Here is an 18,323-nt window from a genome sequence, read left to right on the forward strand (position 1 = left end):
AAGGGACGATGTTCCGTCAGTGTTCCCAGATAACTTAGCTCGTCACAGTTATCAGTTATGTGTTCCAGCTCTGTGTTATAATGTGTCAGACATCAGTAACATCAGTATAAACATCTCAACTGTTGAAAATATGTGTGTTCTCACGAAATAATTAACATATATTTGATAAAACTGTGTAAATAAAGGGTAAGTAATGACGTCACGAGCTGGCAATACGTGGCCTGGCTGAGCGCGCGCTGTGATTGGTCCTAATTTCCCGTGGAGACGAGGTGTTCCAGCCTTGGCGAATATGCGGCCCTGACACTCCCCCCAGCGGCGGGCCGTTGCCCGCTCATCGACATATTTGTATATAATTGCAATATGTAAGATGTAAAAATAAATAAAGAAAGAAGAAAGAATGAAAGACTAATAAAAATATAAAGATAAAGAGACAAAAAAAGAAAGAAAAAAACAAAGAAAGAGAAAAAAAAGAAAAAGTTAGAGAAAAAAAGAAATAAAAAAAAAGAGTAATGAAGTAATGAAGAGAGAAACAAAGAAAGAAAGAAAGAAAGAGAAGGAAAAAAATATAGAAGGAAAGAAAGAGAAAGAAAGATAATGAAAGAAAGAGAAAGAAAGATAATGAAAGAAAGAATGAAAGGATAAAAGAAGAGAGAACGAAAGAAAATGAGAAAAAAGAATTAGAATGAAAAATATTTGCATAGACAGAGACAGGAAAATAAAAATAAAGAAAGAGAGGGAAAGATAGAAAGAAAAAGAAAGAGAAAGAGAGGAAGAAAGAAAGAGAAAGAAATAATGGGAAAGAAAGAAAGAGCCTCAATCCCCTTCTTAATCTACACTCCTCCTATTATCTCCTGGGATGTGCAAGTGTGTGTAGGAAGCATGGAGGTAGAGGAGGGAAGGGTGGGATGGGGTGGGGTTGCGATGACAGGCTCAGAGCGACCTTCAAGGGAAAGGCTGAGGAAGTGGGAATCTCCCTCCTGCCCAGCCAAAAGTGTTTGTGACAACGGCCCCGACTGTACTCCCCAGTCCATGAGGATGATTCTGAGGGCGGCATTATAAGACACTTTCGCTTCTCACATCAACTATTTCTGAAGGTCAAAAAGGGGATCAATCAGGTTATAATGAGTGTTTCTTTAGGTTTACAATACAGAGGAAGGGTCACACTACCACCAGGGTCATAAAACTATTACTGGAAATGCACAAAACTTCTTCAAAAGCCTTGTCAAATATGCAAACTTGGGCGATGAAATGTTTAGTAAGGTGGCCCTAAGGGTCGCTTTCACAGTCACTTTGTTTGTTTTGAGCGTTACCAATGGAGACGATCGACGCTCTAGTTTTCCACGTGAAACTGGCCTATGGGGTAGTGGCGGCTGCAGAGGAAGCAAGAGTTGTTGAGAGTGTGTGCCAAGGTGCGGGGCTAGGCTAACCCCGCAGCTGCCACTACCCCATCGGCCAGTTTTACGTGGAAATACTATAGCGGCAATAACAGCCATTGGTAACGATCAAAACAAACAAAACGACTGTGAATGCGGCCCTAAGTCTCTGCCTGGCCTTTCTACCTCACCTCACCAATACATGATATTTCTGGTGTTTGATGACAGCAGTGTGTTTCTCTCTACAGGCAACATCCATGGGAACATTTCTTCCATGGTGGCTTCAGCAGGGACATTTTCTCGCCACCTCATGACTTTGAGGATCCCCATTTATCTGTTTTTGGTCACATGGAAGACATGTTCTCCCACTTGGAAGGCATGATGAGGGAGCTGCACCGCCATCCTGCCTGGGCACTTCCAGGTATGTTTATTTCTCCATGGAAGAGATGAGCTAACTGTCCTTACTTCACTATCAACTGGATAGGAAGTCCATCAACAGTATTGTTAGTAGCAGATTAACAAACAAACAAACAAAAAAACATGGAGGCACAGTCTGAGTCTGCCCAATGTTTTGCCTTACCTGTGCTTGTGAAATGTATTATGTCTTTCAGTGAAAAATCCTTATACAAGGCTCCGGACTTATATACATGTCTCTTTAATGGCTAAGATGTTTTTTTATGCAGTTGAGACCTCTTGCGAAGTTTAATTTTGTTTATAAATCTTTACTGTTACACAGATATGTCTAACCTGATCATTTTATGTTAAATGAAGCCTTGGTAGTTTCATCCTCTTGTATCATAAATTGTGGCGTACAAGTCGACCTCAAGATTATTAGCTCGAAATTATGGGTTAGGCCTATACTTGCCATGTACCATATTTCGCGCCGTTTAACGCGCACCTTTTTCACATAAAGAATGCCTGAAAGTTTAGCCCTGCACGTTATGTGCCGAAGGTACAAATTTTTATTGATTTTTTTCTTTGGGGTGTTTTAAGGGTCTTTTTTTTTGTCTTGTCCAATAACAACTACAAACTTACCTTTATTATTGTTTATGGTCCTTTATAGTCCATAGCTGTCTTATAATATGTTACCATAGAATACAGGCGATCAAATAACTACTATACAAAAATTAAATCGGTGGAGGATCGCCCATGCCTTGTTGTTATCCCGTTTTTCCGTCGGGCGCCGACACGACCCGGCCGCCATTTGCATTGTTTTGTATGACTAAGGAGCACTGTTGCCAATTTGAGCAGTACAAGCTACATAAAAAATCATAATGGAAAAAAATATCCATGTGTTCATTATTAATTATTAATACTAGTGAGAATAATGGGGTAAATATGATATCAGAAACTGTACATCATGAGTCTTGTATGAGGAGTTATTTCGCGCAATACCAGCCCGGCCGCCAGTTGCATTGTTTACAAACCACATAACCACACCCTTACAACAAACAGCTGCATGCCGCGTGTCACCAAAACCGTGTGAATTGTCTTGCCTAGTTGTCTGTCATAATCTACAAGTGATGGTGAGAATAATATGCTAATTATGATATCAGAAGCTGTGCATCATCAGTATGTACGGGGATGTATTTCTCACAACACCAGCCCAGCCGCCATTTTCATTGCTTTACTCAAGGACACTTGTCAATTCAAGCAGTAAAGATTACACCAAAAATATATAAATTTCGGGAAACTGTACATCATCAATGCTCTTTAACTGTACATATTTCTGAGCATTTTAAGAACTTTTTTTTTTTTCTCCAAATTTGTTGACTTAAAGTTTGGGGTGCACGTTATATGCTGTGAAATATGGTATTTATGTCAGCCCCAAAAATACAGTAGAGGCATCATCTGGTGATCAAGAAATACCCCAGAGTGAGTAAGAATTTCCAAAAATCATGCAAAAATTTTTGCGATTCTTATTCAGGTGAGTCAGATTTTTAAGACGTCCCCCCAATTCTCGGCAATGATCGGGCTGACGACACAGGTAAACACACCACCCTGCACTTCTTTAGGCCTATGGCAATGACCATTTCTTGAGCTTCCTATGGGTAACCCTGCCAGGTGGGGGTGGATACAGAGTTCACGAGGTTACTGTTGTGTTACTGCTGCACCACAGACCATTTGAAAGCATCACTGTAGGGTAAGTAAAAAATCTCCAGTATGAAAACATCGTCGTCATCATTAAAAACAAGAAAGTGAAATGATTACATTTGTCAATATTTCGTTGAGGAAAAGGTCGTTTTAAGAAATTCTGTTGCATGCAGTGATGCTGAGTAGCTTGGGGAAACGTTCCTAATGAACTGTACATTTCGTGGCTGTGAATGATTTAACACGTATTGTCATTGATTAGTGAAAAAATGAGAAATAGTATTGGTTCATCTTGTCATATGGACAAGAAAGAGTGCTCCAGTGGATCACGGGAGGGAGGTGCTAGACAGTCTTAAGACTTTGAGGTCATTCTTGAACACCAGATGACACCTTAGGCTACTGGTAGGCTTCATGCTCTTGGTGGCATCCATTCAATATCCACACGTCAACCTGACAACTGTGGGTAGAACCAAGGCCATCTCTATGTAGAGGCCCGCGGCTGGGCTTGCGAGCTTGCTATGACGTCATCAGTAGAGTCGGTTGGTTGATCAGTGTGCGAGCAGCCATCGTACAGTGAGGGTCAGTGCTCCTCTCTGCTGGACATCAATCCGTCTCGCTTTCCTTTAAAATTTGATTTTATACAAGGTAAGGGTGTTAAAAGTTTGATAGTAAATCTAATGTAGTTATACTATTTATTTACTAGTGCTGCTCCTCTTGTTTACCACTTGGTGGTAAAGGTTCGCATTTTATCCTTGCCCTATAAGTCGGCCCCTAGTTTTGGAGAGATTTTTTCAGGTTCAAAAGTTGACTTGTATGCCACAATTCACAGTACATATGGATTGTATGTATTATATGTGTGTGTGTGTGTGTGTGTGTGTGTGTGTGTGTGTGTGTGTGTGTTCATCACGGCCTGATCACGTGTTGGACTCGTAATGGCTAGCAGGTACCCTACTGACATGAGCAAGTGCTCCTTATCGTCAATCTATGGCAGAGGTTCTCAATCATTTTTCAGTGATGGCACCCTGAAGTTATATAAACCCCTTTGTGGCACCCCTTTTTCACCCCCCCCTCCACACACACACACACTCCTCACATGAATTAACTTCTTATACACAATTGTACTTGTTTAAATTACTTTTATTAATGAGTTAAAATTATTATCCATGCATACTCAGACCTAAATTAACATATGGTACAGTACATGCCCAAACAGAACTCATCAGTCAAATTAGATTAACTTAAGAGTTATAAATGCAGACTAACATAAAAAGAATAAAAAAAAGAATGATTCAAAATTCATGATGATCTTGTGGCACCCCTAGGCACTGTCCGTGGCACCCCAGTTTGAGAGCCTCTGATCTATGGGTACTGCCAGGACCTCACACACCACACACCCCATCCCCCTTTCTCAAGGGGGGGACAGTAACCACTCCTAGTCAACAGAAAGAATCTGGCCTGAGTGGGCTCGAACTGCCGCCCTGTCAGACCGTGAAGCCTGGCAGCACAGTGCTCTAACCAGTTGCGCTTCTCTGTGGTACAACTACACTGTGTGTGTGTGTGTGTGTGTGTGTGTGTGTGTGTGTGTGTGTGTGTATTTACCTAGTTGTATTTACTTAGTTGTGACATATGGGAAAAGAGCTATGCTCGCGCTGTCCCGTCTCCATACGTGTGTGTGTGTGTGTGTGTGTGTGTGTGTGTGTATTTACCTAGTTTACCTAGTTGTAGTTTTACAGGGCCTGGGCTTACACTCGTGTGGTCCCGTCTCCATATTCCGTTGTGTGTGTGTGTGTGAAGTACTGACTAATTGGATGGTTTATTGAGTTATAGATTTATTACATTGTTCATCACTGCTCCTTATTGTTGCCCATCTCTTGATCCTCAGACTCCACAGCAGAACTTGAGCCCCAGACTCCCCGTGACCACATGCTGAAGACGCCAGACAGCGACCCCTCCGAGGCAATGATGGGGCCTGCTCCCCAACACCCCAGCTATGGGTATGGTTCTGATGCTCTTCTCTCAAAGTCAAATATCCTCATCATAGCATTAACCCGTCCACTGCGATTGGCACGGATTTGGCTTTCGCTGGTAGCCTGGTAACATATACTCCCAGGTCTTTCTCTGCCTCTGTGGTGGATAGTGGAGTGTTTCTCATGTGGTATTGGTACGCTTTACATTTTTCTCCATTGAGTTGTAGCAGCCACTTTTTGTTCCATTCCTGTAGCTTGGTGATGTCTTCATGTAGGAAATCCACAGTCAAGGGGTTAATATGTTCCCAAAATATCTCTAGTGCATGTTGCAGCAGTTATTTTGTGTCTGACTTGATTTTCAGGGTTAGCACTTTTTGAAGCTTGTAGGAAGAGCAATATTGGTTTCCCTTCAAGTACGAGTGGTTGGAGATGAATGATTTACAGTTCCAGGAAAGTATGGATGACAGGGGTAGGATAGGTAGTAGTATATGTTGAAGTATTCGTGAGTGTGTGTGTGTGTATGTGTGTGTGTGTATTTACCTAGTTGTGAAATACAGGAAAAGAGCCGTCCTTGGCTCGTGCTGTCCCGTCTCCATAACGCTTATTATTCAGTTTGGCTTTAAATTCATGAATCGTTTATGCACACAGTCTCCTTGTCAAGTCCGTTCCATGTTGTTATGCTTCTGTATGGAAAACTGTATTCCTTAATGTCTCTCCTACAGTCACTCTTCTTCAATTTCTTACCATTGCCTCTTGTCACACTTTTGTCACGTTCCACTAGGTCTTCCCTGTCCAATTTCTCCAATCCCTCTTGTATCCTGTACAATGCTATTAGGTCCCCTCTCTCTCTTCTTCTCTCCAGTGTTGTTAGTCCCAATTTCTCCAGTCTTTCTCCATAAGTATGTTCTCTCATAGTTTCCGGTAATTTAGTCGTTGCTCTTTGTATTATTTACAACTTTCTAATTCCTTTTTTCAATCTAGGTGACCACACTAATGCTGCATATTCCAGTCTTGGACGTATCATCGATGTTATTAGTTTCTTCACCATTTCTTCATCTAAATATGTAAATGCTGCTTTTATGTTTCTAAGAAGATTGTATGTTTCCCCAGTTATCCGGTCTATATGTTTTCCAAAGGATAACTTGTCTGTTATGATCACTCCCAGATCTTTTTCTTCAGTTTTTTTCATGATTCTTTCATTACTCAGAGAGTAGTTCCCCGATATTCGTCTACTGCTCTTACCAAACTCCATCACGCTACACTCCTCTGTATTGAATGTCATTTCCCATTTGCGTGACCATTCGCTTATTCTATCGAGATCTTGGCTCAGGGCTACACAGTCATCTTCATTAGCCACTCTCCTCATTATTTTAGCATCATCATCAAACATATTCATATAGCTTGTCACCCCTTCTGTCATGTCATTAATATAAATTACAAACACAATCGGAGCCAGCACCGATCCTTGGGGGACTCCACTCGTCACTTCCATCCAGCTTGATTTATTATTCCTGATTACTGTTCTCATTTCTCTCTTCGTCAAAAAGTCCACAATCCAATCCAATATTGAACCACCCAGACCTACAACATGATTAAGTTTCCATATCAATCGCTTGTGTGGTACTTTATCAAACTCCTTCTTGAAGTCCTGATACACACAATCTGCCCAACTGTCTCTTTCCTGTATTATATCAATTACTCTTGAATAGAAACTGATCAGATTAGTTACACAAGACCGTCCTCCTCAGAATCCGAATTGGCTATTTCTTAATACAGTACCCTCTTGAGTTTCACGCTCACTTTCTTCCGAAGGTTTAGCGCTAAACTCAAGGATTGCGAAACTCGAGGTATTGACAACACTGAAAAAGCGCTTATCTGTTCCGACCCGTTGAGATTTTTTATTTAAAAAAATTTTTTTTTTTACATGTGGGCTATGGCGCCGGTAGTTTATCCATCTGGGCCTGATGGTCGGCCCCGAGCCCGTCATGGCGCAGGCAACTGTTTATAGTGGCGCCATTATAATTGGCTCATGCTGCCCCCCGGAGCTCACTTTTTTCCTCCTTTACTCCATTGTTATCTCACAATACGTACCTTAGAAAAAGGAAGAAAACAGGAAGAGAGAACGGGTCGTTTTAAAGCCACAGATGAAGCCTTACGATTGGCTGAGCTCTGAAAACACGCTTGTGATTCGCTGGGAGTCTGATGACGTCATTGCTGGCGCTCAGCTTGTCAGCGGCCTCACTGCCTTATGGTGGGCACGCACGATCCGGCCGGCTAAAAGTGGGCGGGGCTAAAGGCCTTCAGTCCGTGGGTGTGGGTCGATGTGATGGTCGGCATAAGGCTTCTTCCCGGTGGATCCTGATGGTCGGCCCAAGGCTTCTTCCCGGTGGATCCTGATGGTCGGCCCAAGGCTTCTTCCCGGTGGATCCTGATGGTCGGCCCAAGGCTTCTTCCCGGTGGATCCTGATGGTCGGCCCAAGGCTTCTTCCCAGTGGGACCTGATGGTCGGCCCAAGGCTTCTTCCCAGTGGGATCTGATGGTCGGCCCAAGGCTTCTTCCCAGTGGGACCTGATGGTCGGCCCAAGGCTTCTTCCCGGTGGATCCTGATGGTCGGCCCAAGGCTTCTTCCCAGTGGGACCTGATGGTCGGCCCAAGGCTTCTTCCCGGTGGATCCTGATGGTCGGCCCAAGGCTTCTTTCCAGTGGGACCTGATGGTCGGCCCAAGGCTTCTTCGGTGGATCCTGATGGTCGCCCAAGGCTTCTTCCCAGTGGGACCTGATGGTCGGCCCCAGGCTTCTTCCCGGTGGATCCTGATGGTCGGCCCAAGGCTTCTTTCCAGTGGGACCTGATGGTCGGCCCAAGGCTTCTTCCTGGTGGATCCTGATGGTCAGCCCAAGGCTTCTTCCTGGTGGATCCTGATGGTCGGCCCAAGGCTTCTTCCCGGTGGATCCTGATGGTCGGCCCAAGGCTTCTTCCCGGTGGATCCTGATGGTCGGCCCAAGGCTTCTTCCCGGTGGATCCTGATGGTCGGCCCAAGGCTTCTTCCTGGTGGATCCTGATGGTCGGCCCAAGGCTTCTTCCCGGTGGATCCTGATGGTCGGCCCAAGGCTTCTTCCCGGTGGATCCTGATGGTCGCCCAAGGCTCATCTTCCTGGTGGATCCTGATGGTCCTGGCCAGCATGGCTTCTTCCGGTGGGGCCTGGTCAGAAAAATCCCAGCTTGGTGGCACCAGGCGGGGATTGAACTCGCATCGTCCTGAATGCGGCGCCGTCACGCTATCCATTCAGCCACCGCCTCCCCAATGTTATGGACTGCTGCAGTTAAATGGAAGGAAGAAGCTGTTGTGGGTGTAGTGTGTCTGTGGTTCCTCCGCACCAGTTCTCATTGTCACCATTGCCCGTGCGCGGCCAACCCACCCATATAGACTCAAACACGTGGATCAAGTAACAACAAAGACACACACATGCACACACGCACGCACACACCAAACTCATCATTAACCATGGCAGATGTTTCTGAAAAACAAAAATGGCTTTGCCATTTCCTAGTGTGTTAGAACTTATTTGGTGAGTGGTTCATACAAACCAAACATACCCAATGGCAAGAAGAGAGCAGTGTTAAAGACGACTGCTCTCATGTTGCCAAGAGCTAGGTTTGGTTCATGTGAGCCACTCACCAAATACGTTCTAACACTCAAGAAATGGTAAAGTCGTTTCTGTTTGTCAGAAACATCTGAAATAGTTCATAATGAGTCTGGCTTGTATGTGTGTGTCTGTGTGTTGTTATTTGATCCATGTGTTTATGTGGTTGATTCTAGCAAGATCTATAGAAGGAGAGGTCACCCCAATTTGGGCTTATTTTGGAGCGCTCCGTGCATGATGTCACTATAAGGTGAGCAGCAGGGGGTTGACGGCTCATGACCCGGTCAGTCTGGTCAGACCTGACTCCGCGTGAAAGTCAAAGGAGCTCCACTAATTAGTGTATTATGGGAAAATTTGCTTTCAAATTTGAAAAATGACACTGTATCATGTGTGTGTGTGTGTGAGAGAGAGAGAGAGAGAGAGAGAGAGAGAGAGAGAGAGAGAGAGAGAGAGAGAGTAGGAAAAAAATGAGTTCATACCTCTCCTATTGTGTAGGACAGAAAGTACTGTGTGTGTGTGTGTGTGTGTGTGTGTGTGTGTGTATGTGTGTGTGTGTGTGTGTGTATGTGTTTGGGAGAGAGAGAGAGAGAGAGAGAGAGAGAGAGAGAGAGAGACAGACAGACAAGAGAGAGACAGACCGACAGACAGACAGGTTGGGGGCAGGGAAAAAAAAAAGAGGAACTGAATCTGTAATGGTTCAGTTACCCATTCCTGGTATAATTATCTCTATCCCCCCTCCCCCTCCCTCCCTTGTGTCTCCAAGAGGGGTCTCAGACCTCTCCATTGGTTACTTTGTCATCCTGCCAGGCATCCAGGCGACGTCTCATTGGTCCTTAGCCGCACCTCATAGTGACGTCACATAGAATGTGCAGTAGCGAGAAGTAGTGAGTTGACCTCTCCTTCTTTAGATCTTGGAGTCTAGATGGGTGGGTTGGTCACGCATGCGCAGTGGTGACAATGAGAACTGGCACAGAGGAACCACAGACATGCCACACCCACAACTGTTTTTTCCTTCCATTTAACTGCAGCAACAAGTCGCAACAGCCCTTACTTTAGCAGACGCCGCCATGTTGATACAGGGCAAGTGCTTTGTTTATGTTGTGGATGTGGATATGGGCAACCAACCTTGGCCGTGTGTGACGCACACCAGGAAAAGTTGGAGTTGCTGGTTGCCCAAGCCGCCGCCAACTCAGTGGGAAGAAAAAGCCGTTTGACATCAGCTTACGGATAACTGTGAACTCGCTCCCGGTTGGGCGTACGGGCGTTGCCCGTACGCCCTAACAGTTGGATGAAAACGACCACAGTGACACCGCCTTAAGGCAGTGAAGCTGCTGATAGGGTGAGCGTCTGCAATGACATCATCGGACTCCCAGCGAATCACAAGCGTGTTTTCAGAACTGTCAGCCAATCGTAAGGCAGCCGCCTTCAACTGAGGCTTCAAAACGACCCGTTCTCTCTCTCTCTCTCTCTCTCTCTCTCTCTCTCTCTCTTGCCATAGCCACAATGTTTGGAGGAAAACGTCCAGTGTGATACTACCTTTAAAGGTAGCGTGCGTGAAGCCGATGGTAAGTAGACGTGACCCATACATGTCCAAGCAGCGTGAAACTTGGGATGATAATGCGCGAAAGTCGAGATGGTAAGAATTTAGGACTAACCACGAAACTCAGATAGCGCGAAACTCGAGAGGGTACTGTATACTGTTTTCTTCTAAATACTCCACCCATCTGTTTTTATTATAATTTTCTCACACATCTTTGCTACTACACTTGTTAATGACACTGGCCTATAGTTCAACGGGTCTTCCTTACTTCCTCCTTTATGTACTGGGACGATGTTAGCCCTCTTCCAGTCTCTCAGTACCTTCCCTTGTGCTAGTGAGACATTAATCAAGTTGCTCAACTTTTCAGCTATTTGCTGGTTACACTCTTTTAGCACCCAATTTGATATACCATCCGGTCCTGCTGTTGTAACCCGTAATCCGGGTCACACAGGGGAGACGACACACTGTTTGTACTAGTGACACTTGACTTAAAATTCTGGTACTTTAGGAGTATTTAAAGGAGTTTAGTGTAATGGTGGGCGCCTACTCAGTGGAAGTACATTCCCTGGCTGCGGACGATATGAGCCCGTACCCAGAAGATCATAAACCTACTTTAGACGAGATGGAGGAAGTACCAGTGAAAGCATACGCTATTAACGTGGCGTCCTTGCTCCCAGGCACGGCAGGGTATGTCACTCTGGAGGCAGAGATTGGCAGAGCCCAGCAAGCCTTATTTCTCCCAAGGTCCAATGGTATCCCTTCTTCATTTTTATTTCCCGGGTTAGTAACCTTAACTCCTAACGTCAAACAAACCAAAGGTAAATTCATCATTCCCTATGCTAACCCAACTGAAGAAACTATTGAGATGCCAACAGGTGAAGTGATGGGACACATTTATTCTTGTCACTCAGAATACTATCAATCATCGACTAATGAATGTGTAGCGGCTGTCACAAAAACAGCTACAAAGCTGCCTGTCACCCAGTCAAGTAAGCAGATGGTACTCGATAAGCTGATAGACGAGCTATTTTTACCCTCACAACGGGAAAATTGCTGTCTGAAGGGCTTAACCCGCAAGTATCCTGATGTGTTTGCTCTAAAAAACGAGCCACTCACTATTACCCCCTATTATGTTCACACTTTAAGGCTAAAAAATGACAAGCCTATATATAAAAAGCCATACCCAATACCAGTAAAATACATATAAGAAAGGCGACACCGTTTCATCACCCCATTTACGAACTCCTTTAAATACTCCTAAAGTACCAGAATTTTAAGTCAAGTGTCACTAGTACAAACAGTGTGTCGTCTCCCCTGTGTGACCCGGATTACGGGTTACAACATTGGTGTCAGGTGTGGGGTGGTGAAACTTGTGGTGAAACTTGTGGTGAAACTTGTGGTGAAACTTGTGGTGAAACTTGTGGTGAAACTTGCGATTTATATTGGTTTATATTGGTATTGTACTGGTGTATGTCCACATCCGAAAGCGAGGGAGAAGACAGTTATTCTTGGAATTACGGGAATAAGACTTTAGAGTTAAAAATGCCAGACGAAGGCAAGAACCCTCCCCCCAAAAAAGAAGATGGAAAATCGATCACCCTTGCCCATGATGATCTTGTCACGCTACTTAGCCGTCATACCTTGAATGATTTTAGTAGAGTGCAGGGACTCTTATATTTTTGTGGTGGAGAAGAAAAAAGTAGCAAAGCACCAAACCTCCCATGCCATAAGCTAGCAAAGAAATGGATAGAGGATATTGAAAGCCGGACACAGGCAAATTGGGACACTACCGGAAAGATTGAGTTAGCCAAACAATATGCCCTGGGAGCAGCGCGCGATCATCTCCTCGGTTGTATCACTAGATGTGGACAGGATTGGGAAAAAGTAAAGGAAGACTTCCTACGTGTGTTTCCCACAGTAAGGACCTTTGAGGTCCTTCAAAAAGAATTGGGAGAGGCAAAACGGCGGACAGGAGAAAACATCCGCACCTTCCTCATCCGCCTGGAGACATTGAGAGACGAGTTGATCGCTCTCAAGCCTGACAATGCCAGTTTGCTAACTGAGATAACCGCTTTACGGCTCAGAGAGGCTTTCCCTCCGGCCCTCTTACTCATCCTAACGGAGGAAGAAAAGGGGGACCCACAGAAGGTATTAAAGAAAGGGTATGAGTATATTAAAGCTTATCCAGAGTTGAAGCTATCCGATGCCGATATCGCCAAAGAAATAAAAGTGCTGAACGTCTGTTCCACCCAGGCATCCGGACCCAAACATGTCTCACAAGCCCGTCCTCCACGCCCTCCAGGCCAGTCACGTTACCCGATACCCCAAAGAGGAGGACGGCACGCCACGCCACCTACATGTTATGCTTGTGGGTATGTAGGACACATGGCTCGCGATTGCACATATGGAAGGCAGTATAGGGGTGCCTACCACCCACCAACGGGCTCTCGGTACCCTCAGTACCAGCCCACTCGAAACAGGCGTCAGCCTGTCTCGCCTGCGCTGCCTGGCGCCCGAGTACCGGGCCGGTCCCTCACCCCGTAGCTCCTGGCTCAACCCTGACCACGAGAAGAACAAAAAAAAAACGACCCCAGAGTAGCTGCGGCAGTCCACGGCCCTACCAACGCCCTCACGTTGAGATTGTGCGTAGGCGCTAATGCACAAAAGGAGATGGTTTACGCAATGCTAGACACAGGAGCAGGAGCGTCCCTAATAGAAGAAGATTTATTTAGGAAGGTAGGCGGGAAGATGATAGTTACAGAACCTCTCTCCATACAAGGGGTAGATCGGACTCCAATCCCTAATAAAGGACTAGCCGAAGTAGTAGTAGACTTTGGGCACGGAGAAATTATAGAAAAGTTTGTAGTAATATCACAAGGTATAGTGTTACCAACAGCAGTTTTGTTGGGCCTAGAATTTATGTGGAGACAAAATGTGGTAGCTGCACCGCTGGCCACACCTGACACCAATGTTGTAACCCGTAATCCGGGTCACACAGGGGAGACGACACACTGTTTGTACTAGTGACACTTGACTTAAAATTCTGGTACTTTAGGAGTATTTAAAGGAGTTCGTAAATGGGGTGATGAAACGGTGTCGCCTTTCTTATATGTATTTTATTCTACCTTAATACTACTTAATATTACAGAGGGTAAAAATATTGTTTAAACCAGCGACTGGCTTACTAGACTCAATGAGTCTTCAGGTTTTCTTTCACTATTGGTTACTGACGTTAACACTGGTATAATATTGAGTAAAAACTCACACAATAAAGTATCATAGAAATATAATCCTAAGTAAAACTAAGATAATAGAACACAATAGATATGTTAGATACGCTTTCCTCTATGGTACCACATTACTCCATACTCACAGTAGCAACGATGAATGTTCTACCCATGTTGTCTAGGGAAGGACAACTGAGTGTCCAGCAACGAACAGAGTGCTGGTTGATCTGAGGTCAAGCCTGGAGAAATGCTTCTTATATAGGCAGACATCGCGAGGGTAATACGTCAGGCGTGTGAGTCATACATCAAACTCACACCGAGCTCATACAATAATCTACCTAACCGACATGCTTAATTCACGCGGTGACGCAGCTTTGTTTTCATAACATTTTGTTCCGCGGTTGATCGTGTTTTGGCCGCGGTTGATTGTGTTTGGCTTAGAGAGATAAGCGGGTGCGTTAATGGGCAATTACAATTGTGTATAGGTTGGTAAATGAACAGTGCGTGTGGGGACAATCATGTCTTGGAGTCCGTGTTGTGTTGTAGCGGTCGATACCGCTGTTGTCATCGGAAAATATTGCCGGTGAAGATGATGATGACACGAGTGGTGTCGCAGCCCTCGGGGCACCACACTGCTGATTTCCTCGCATCCAGTTCTTCCAATAATTTTCTAACTTCATCTGCTGATGTTTGTATTCTCTCCAGACCCATGGACTCTATTCCCCGGCACTGCATCTACACCTTCAAACTCACTCTCCCTCGTGAACACTGTTTGGAAACAATTATTCATCACTTCTACTATTTCACTTATACTATCAAAAGTTTCACCATTAACTTTAACTTTCTGAATCTCGTCTCTATTTTTCAACTTTCCATTTATGAACTTATAAAACAGTTTTGGCTGGTCTTTGCACTTATCTACAATATTTTCCTCAAAATTCCTTTTTTCTTCTCTTCTTACTTTGACATAAGCATTCCTCTTCCTTTTGTACTCATTCCATAGATCTAACCTCCTATTTTTTCTCCAATTGTTCCATGCCTTCTTATCCTGCTTGGCGTCTACACACTTTCTATTGTACCACTCTTCTCTTGATTTCTGGCCTTCTTTCATCCTTGGTTCCCACTTTTCCACTCCTTCGTTGTAAGTCCGTAGAAAGATAGCCCATTGTTCCTCCACATTTTCAGCCTCAAAAAAGTATCCCATTGTGCTTCCTCAAAATGTTTCCCAAGTTGTTCAAAATTTGCCTTATTAAAGTTAAACCATTCTTTCCTGTAGTCCTCATTCCTGATTATTTTACCTCCTTCTGGATCTGGATCTGGATATATGATGTGCAGGGCACCCGTACAGGTGCATAACACGCATATAAATATATATCGTAATATGTACTTGATAAGTACGTGATCGCTCTTCCCTATAGGGCTCTTATAGTTCATCTCCTCCCTGGTGATTATCAAGTCCAATTTAGATGGCTCGTCATTTCCTCTGAATCTTGTATTTTCCTCCACCCACTGTGTGAGACGTTATCTATAACCAATTCCAAAACCTTGTTCCTCCATGAAGCTTCACTTCCTTCCGTTGACCAGGTTTCCCATGACACTTCCTTACAATTAAGTCTCCCATTATCAGAATCTTATCCTTCTCCTCCAGCAATCTCCTTAGGCAATCCAATGTGTCTTCCAGCTTCTTGTTGTACAATTCTTCTGTCCATGAATTGTTTTTTGGAGGGACATACACCACTACGATATTTCTGCATCCGTCCCTTTGCAGTCTTATTCCCACACTCAAGACCTCCGCTTCCCCTTCGCCATAGGTGACACCCTCCACTGTCCATTCTTTTTTCAACAGTAGCATCACTCCTCCTCCTTGTTTATTTTCTCTATTTCTCATCCATACATTATATTTACCATCCCCTATGTTAAATGCATCTATACTACCAGTCAATTTGGTTTCCGTAATCTCCATAACATCTGGTTTTTCCTTGCTCAGGTAATCTCCTATTTCTAACCTTGACGATATTAACCCGTTCACATTAGTGTGTGCCACCTTCAAGCTGTCTCCTCTTCCCTTCTGTACCACTTCCTTAGGTCCATGTCTATCACTCTCCAGAAAAACTTCCTTTTCTCCTCTTCTGACCTTGCTTCATTCTTTTCATTGGCTTGATTCTTCAAGTCTCTTATCGTGTTCCTTTCCTCCACACTTCTGCCCTTTCTTACCCAGACTTTTTTGTAGGCCTCTGTCCTTGCTAACTTCCATGACTTTCCCACCACTTCTTCTGCAGCAGCTTGAGACCTAAATCTAATTTTTACTGGTCGTTGGGCTCCATCTTCATACTTTCCAGGCCTGAATACTTCCTCGCTCTCCCCTACCAGCTCATGACCTTCTTCCTGAATTGCTTCAATTGCTTGCTCCACTGCCTTCCTTTCCTTCTTTCCCCTTCCATGTCTGACTGGCGTGTGCTCTTCATTAATGCCCACCACTATTGCAGACTTCTTTTTTTCAGCGGAGTCCCTCACTATTTCTGGTTTTTCTTTTATCACCTTGATCACCTTTTCAGTTATAGCTTCATCCTTAGCCTTGACTTGCTCCTCCACAATTTTCTTAAAGCTAACATTCTCCTTTTCTTGTTCCTCCTTCCAGACTTTATGCACTTCCTTTAATTCCTTGACTTTAGCCTCTGCGTCTTCTGCCTTTTTCTCGTTCAATGTTACCTGCTTCTGCAGGTCATTATACGCATTCTTTCAAACATCCTTCTCTGTCTTCAGAACGTCCACCTCTCTCTCGAGTGTCCCCATTCTATCTCTCATATCCTTCATCTGCCTTTCTAAGTCTATGAGCCTCCTTCTCAACATACTGTCTCTGTTCCTGTGTCTCTCCATGTCATCCGTGAAGCCCTCAAACTCAAAATCTTGCCTTTTTGCTGCTTGCCTTGTCCTGACCCCTGCGCCCTGCGGTGTATACAATGCCAGCGGGGTCAGCAAGGGCACCGCCCCCGCCTCCTCCTCGCTCATTTCTCGATGTTGTGCACTGTCAACAGCCTTCATTTCTTCGGAACAGCACGATTGTACCCTAGCACGGCTCCCACCTTGGTAATTCACGTCCAGGATTTAATCCCACGCAGCTGTGATGTGAATTTGGAGCACGTCTGGTGATCAGCTTTGTCAGCCCGCCATCTTGTATGTGTGTGTGTGTGTGTGTGTGTGTGTGTTTGTTGTGTGTGAGTGTGTGTGTTTACCTATTTGTAGTCTACAGGGCCCGAGCTAAGCTCAAATAGTCCTGTCTCCATATCTACATCCATCCAGCCTTTCCTTCATTTGATGGACACTGCTCGCCTCCACCACCTCTTCCTGCAAGCTGTTCCATGTCTCAACACTTCTATGTGGAAAACTATACTTTTTTTAAGTCACTCAAACAAGTTCCTTCATTAAATTTCTTTCCATGTCCTCTCAGCCCTGCATTCTTGCAGTTGAGAAGAGATCATCTCTATCCACCTCATCAAACTTATTTACTAACTTATACAGCGTGATCAGATCTCCTCTCTCTCTTCTCTGTTCCAGTGTCGTCAAGTCCATCTCCTTCAATCTGTCTTCATACATCATATTCGAGAGTTCTGGGACCATTTTAGTTGCAATTCTCCGTATCTTTTCCAACTTTCTGATATCCTTTTTGTGAGGCGACCACACAACAGCAGCATATTCAAGCTTTGGTGTTATCATTGATGTTATTATTTTCATCATTTCTTTGTCCATAAAATGGAATGATACCATTATATTTTGCATCATCCTGTAGGTTTCTCCAAACAACATTTTATATGCTTTTCTGGGGATAGTGTGTCTTGCATTGTTACTCCCAAATCTTTTTCTTCATGTACCACCTTTAAGTTTTTCTCCTCCCATCCTGTTTGTTTTCCTTAGTCTTTTTTTACTATTCCCCATTTCCATAACATGGTACATATATAATTAATAATAATCGGTTTATTTCAGAGATGGCAGCCATTAGGCTGAAAATGTACATATTAAGATTACAAAGTGTAACTATGTAAGAAAATTACAATATGAAAGGGGTGTGGGGGTAGGTAATTTACAGTAACGGAGGGAAAGTTGTGATGATGTTTGAGGGGTGAGGAGGTGGTGGAGTGCGGTGTGATAGAGCGATGAGGCAGGAAGGTAATCCTCTTCTGGAAGGCGAGTAGGTGTTAATACGAGGTCATCCCCAGGTCAAAATGCTGGGTCAGGTAGCAGCAGGTGGCCTGAGAGCAGGTAGAGGCGGTATCGATGGTCACTCAGAAAGGGGCTTATAGGTGGAGTGCTAATCCAATACAGGTGGCGAGACAGATGTGAAGACTCGCTGCTGTACCTGGGAACAGACTGCACAGCCTTGGTGGTGAGCAGCCTGCTCATTGCCCCCACCTGAGTGACGAAGCCTCCACTGCACTGCACCTGATCAGACTTCAACAGCAGGATGGGCTCCACTCCACTCACTGTTT

General features: G+C 44.5%; 1 protein-coding gene across 7 annotated transcripts in view; it reads left to right on the forward strand.

The window, feature by feature from the left end:
- The window catches only part of LOC126983547 (HCLS1-associated protein X-1-like), a 110,102-nt gene that overhangs the window by 26,514 nt on the left and 65,265 nt on the right, over positions 1 to 18,323 (forward strand). For all 7 annotated transcript variants that reach the window (XM_050836366.1, XM_050836371.1, XM_050836359.1 and 4 more), the window contains 2 exons: positions 1,622 to 1,794; positions 5,347 to 5,458. In XM_050836366.1, the coding sequence (XP_050692323.1) occupies positions 1,622 to 1,794; positions 5,347 to 5,458 (285 nt within the window). The remainder of the gene's footprint in view (positions 1 to 1,621; positions 1,795 to 5,346; positions 5,459 to 18,323) is intronic.

Source organism: Eriocheir sinensis, chromosome 5, assembly GCF_024679095.1.
Source record: "Eriocheir sinensis breed Jianghai 21 chromosome 5, ASM2467909v1, whole genome shotgun sequence".
In the NCBI taxonomy this organism is placed as follows: Eukaryota; Metazoa; Arthropoda; class Malacostraca; order Decapoda; family Varunidae; genus Eriocheir; species Eriocheir sinensis.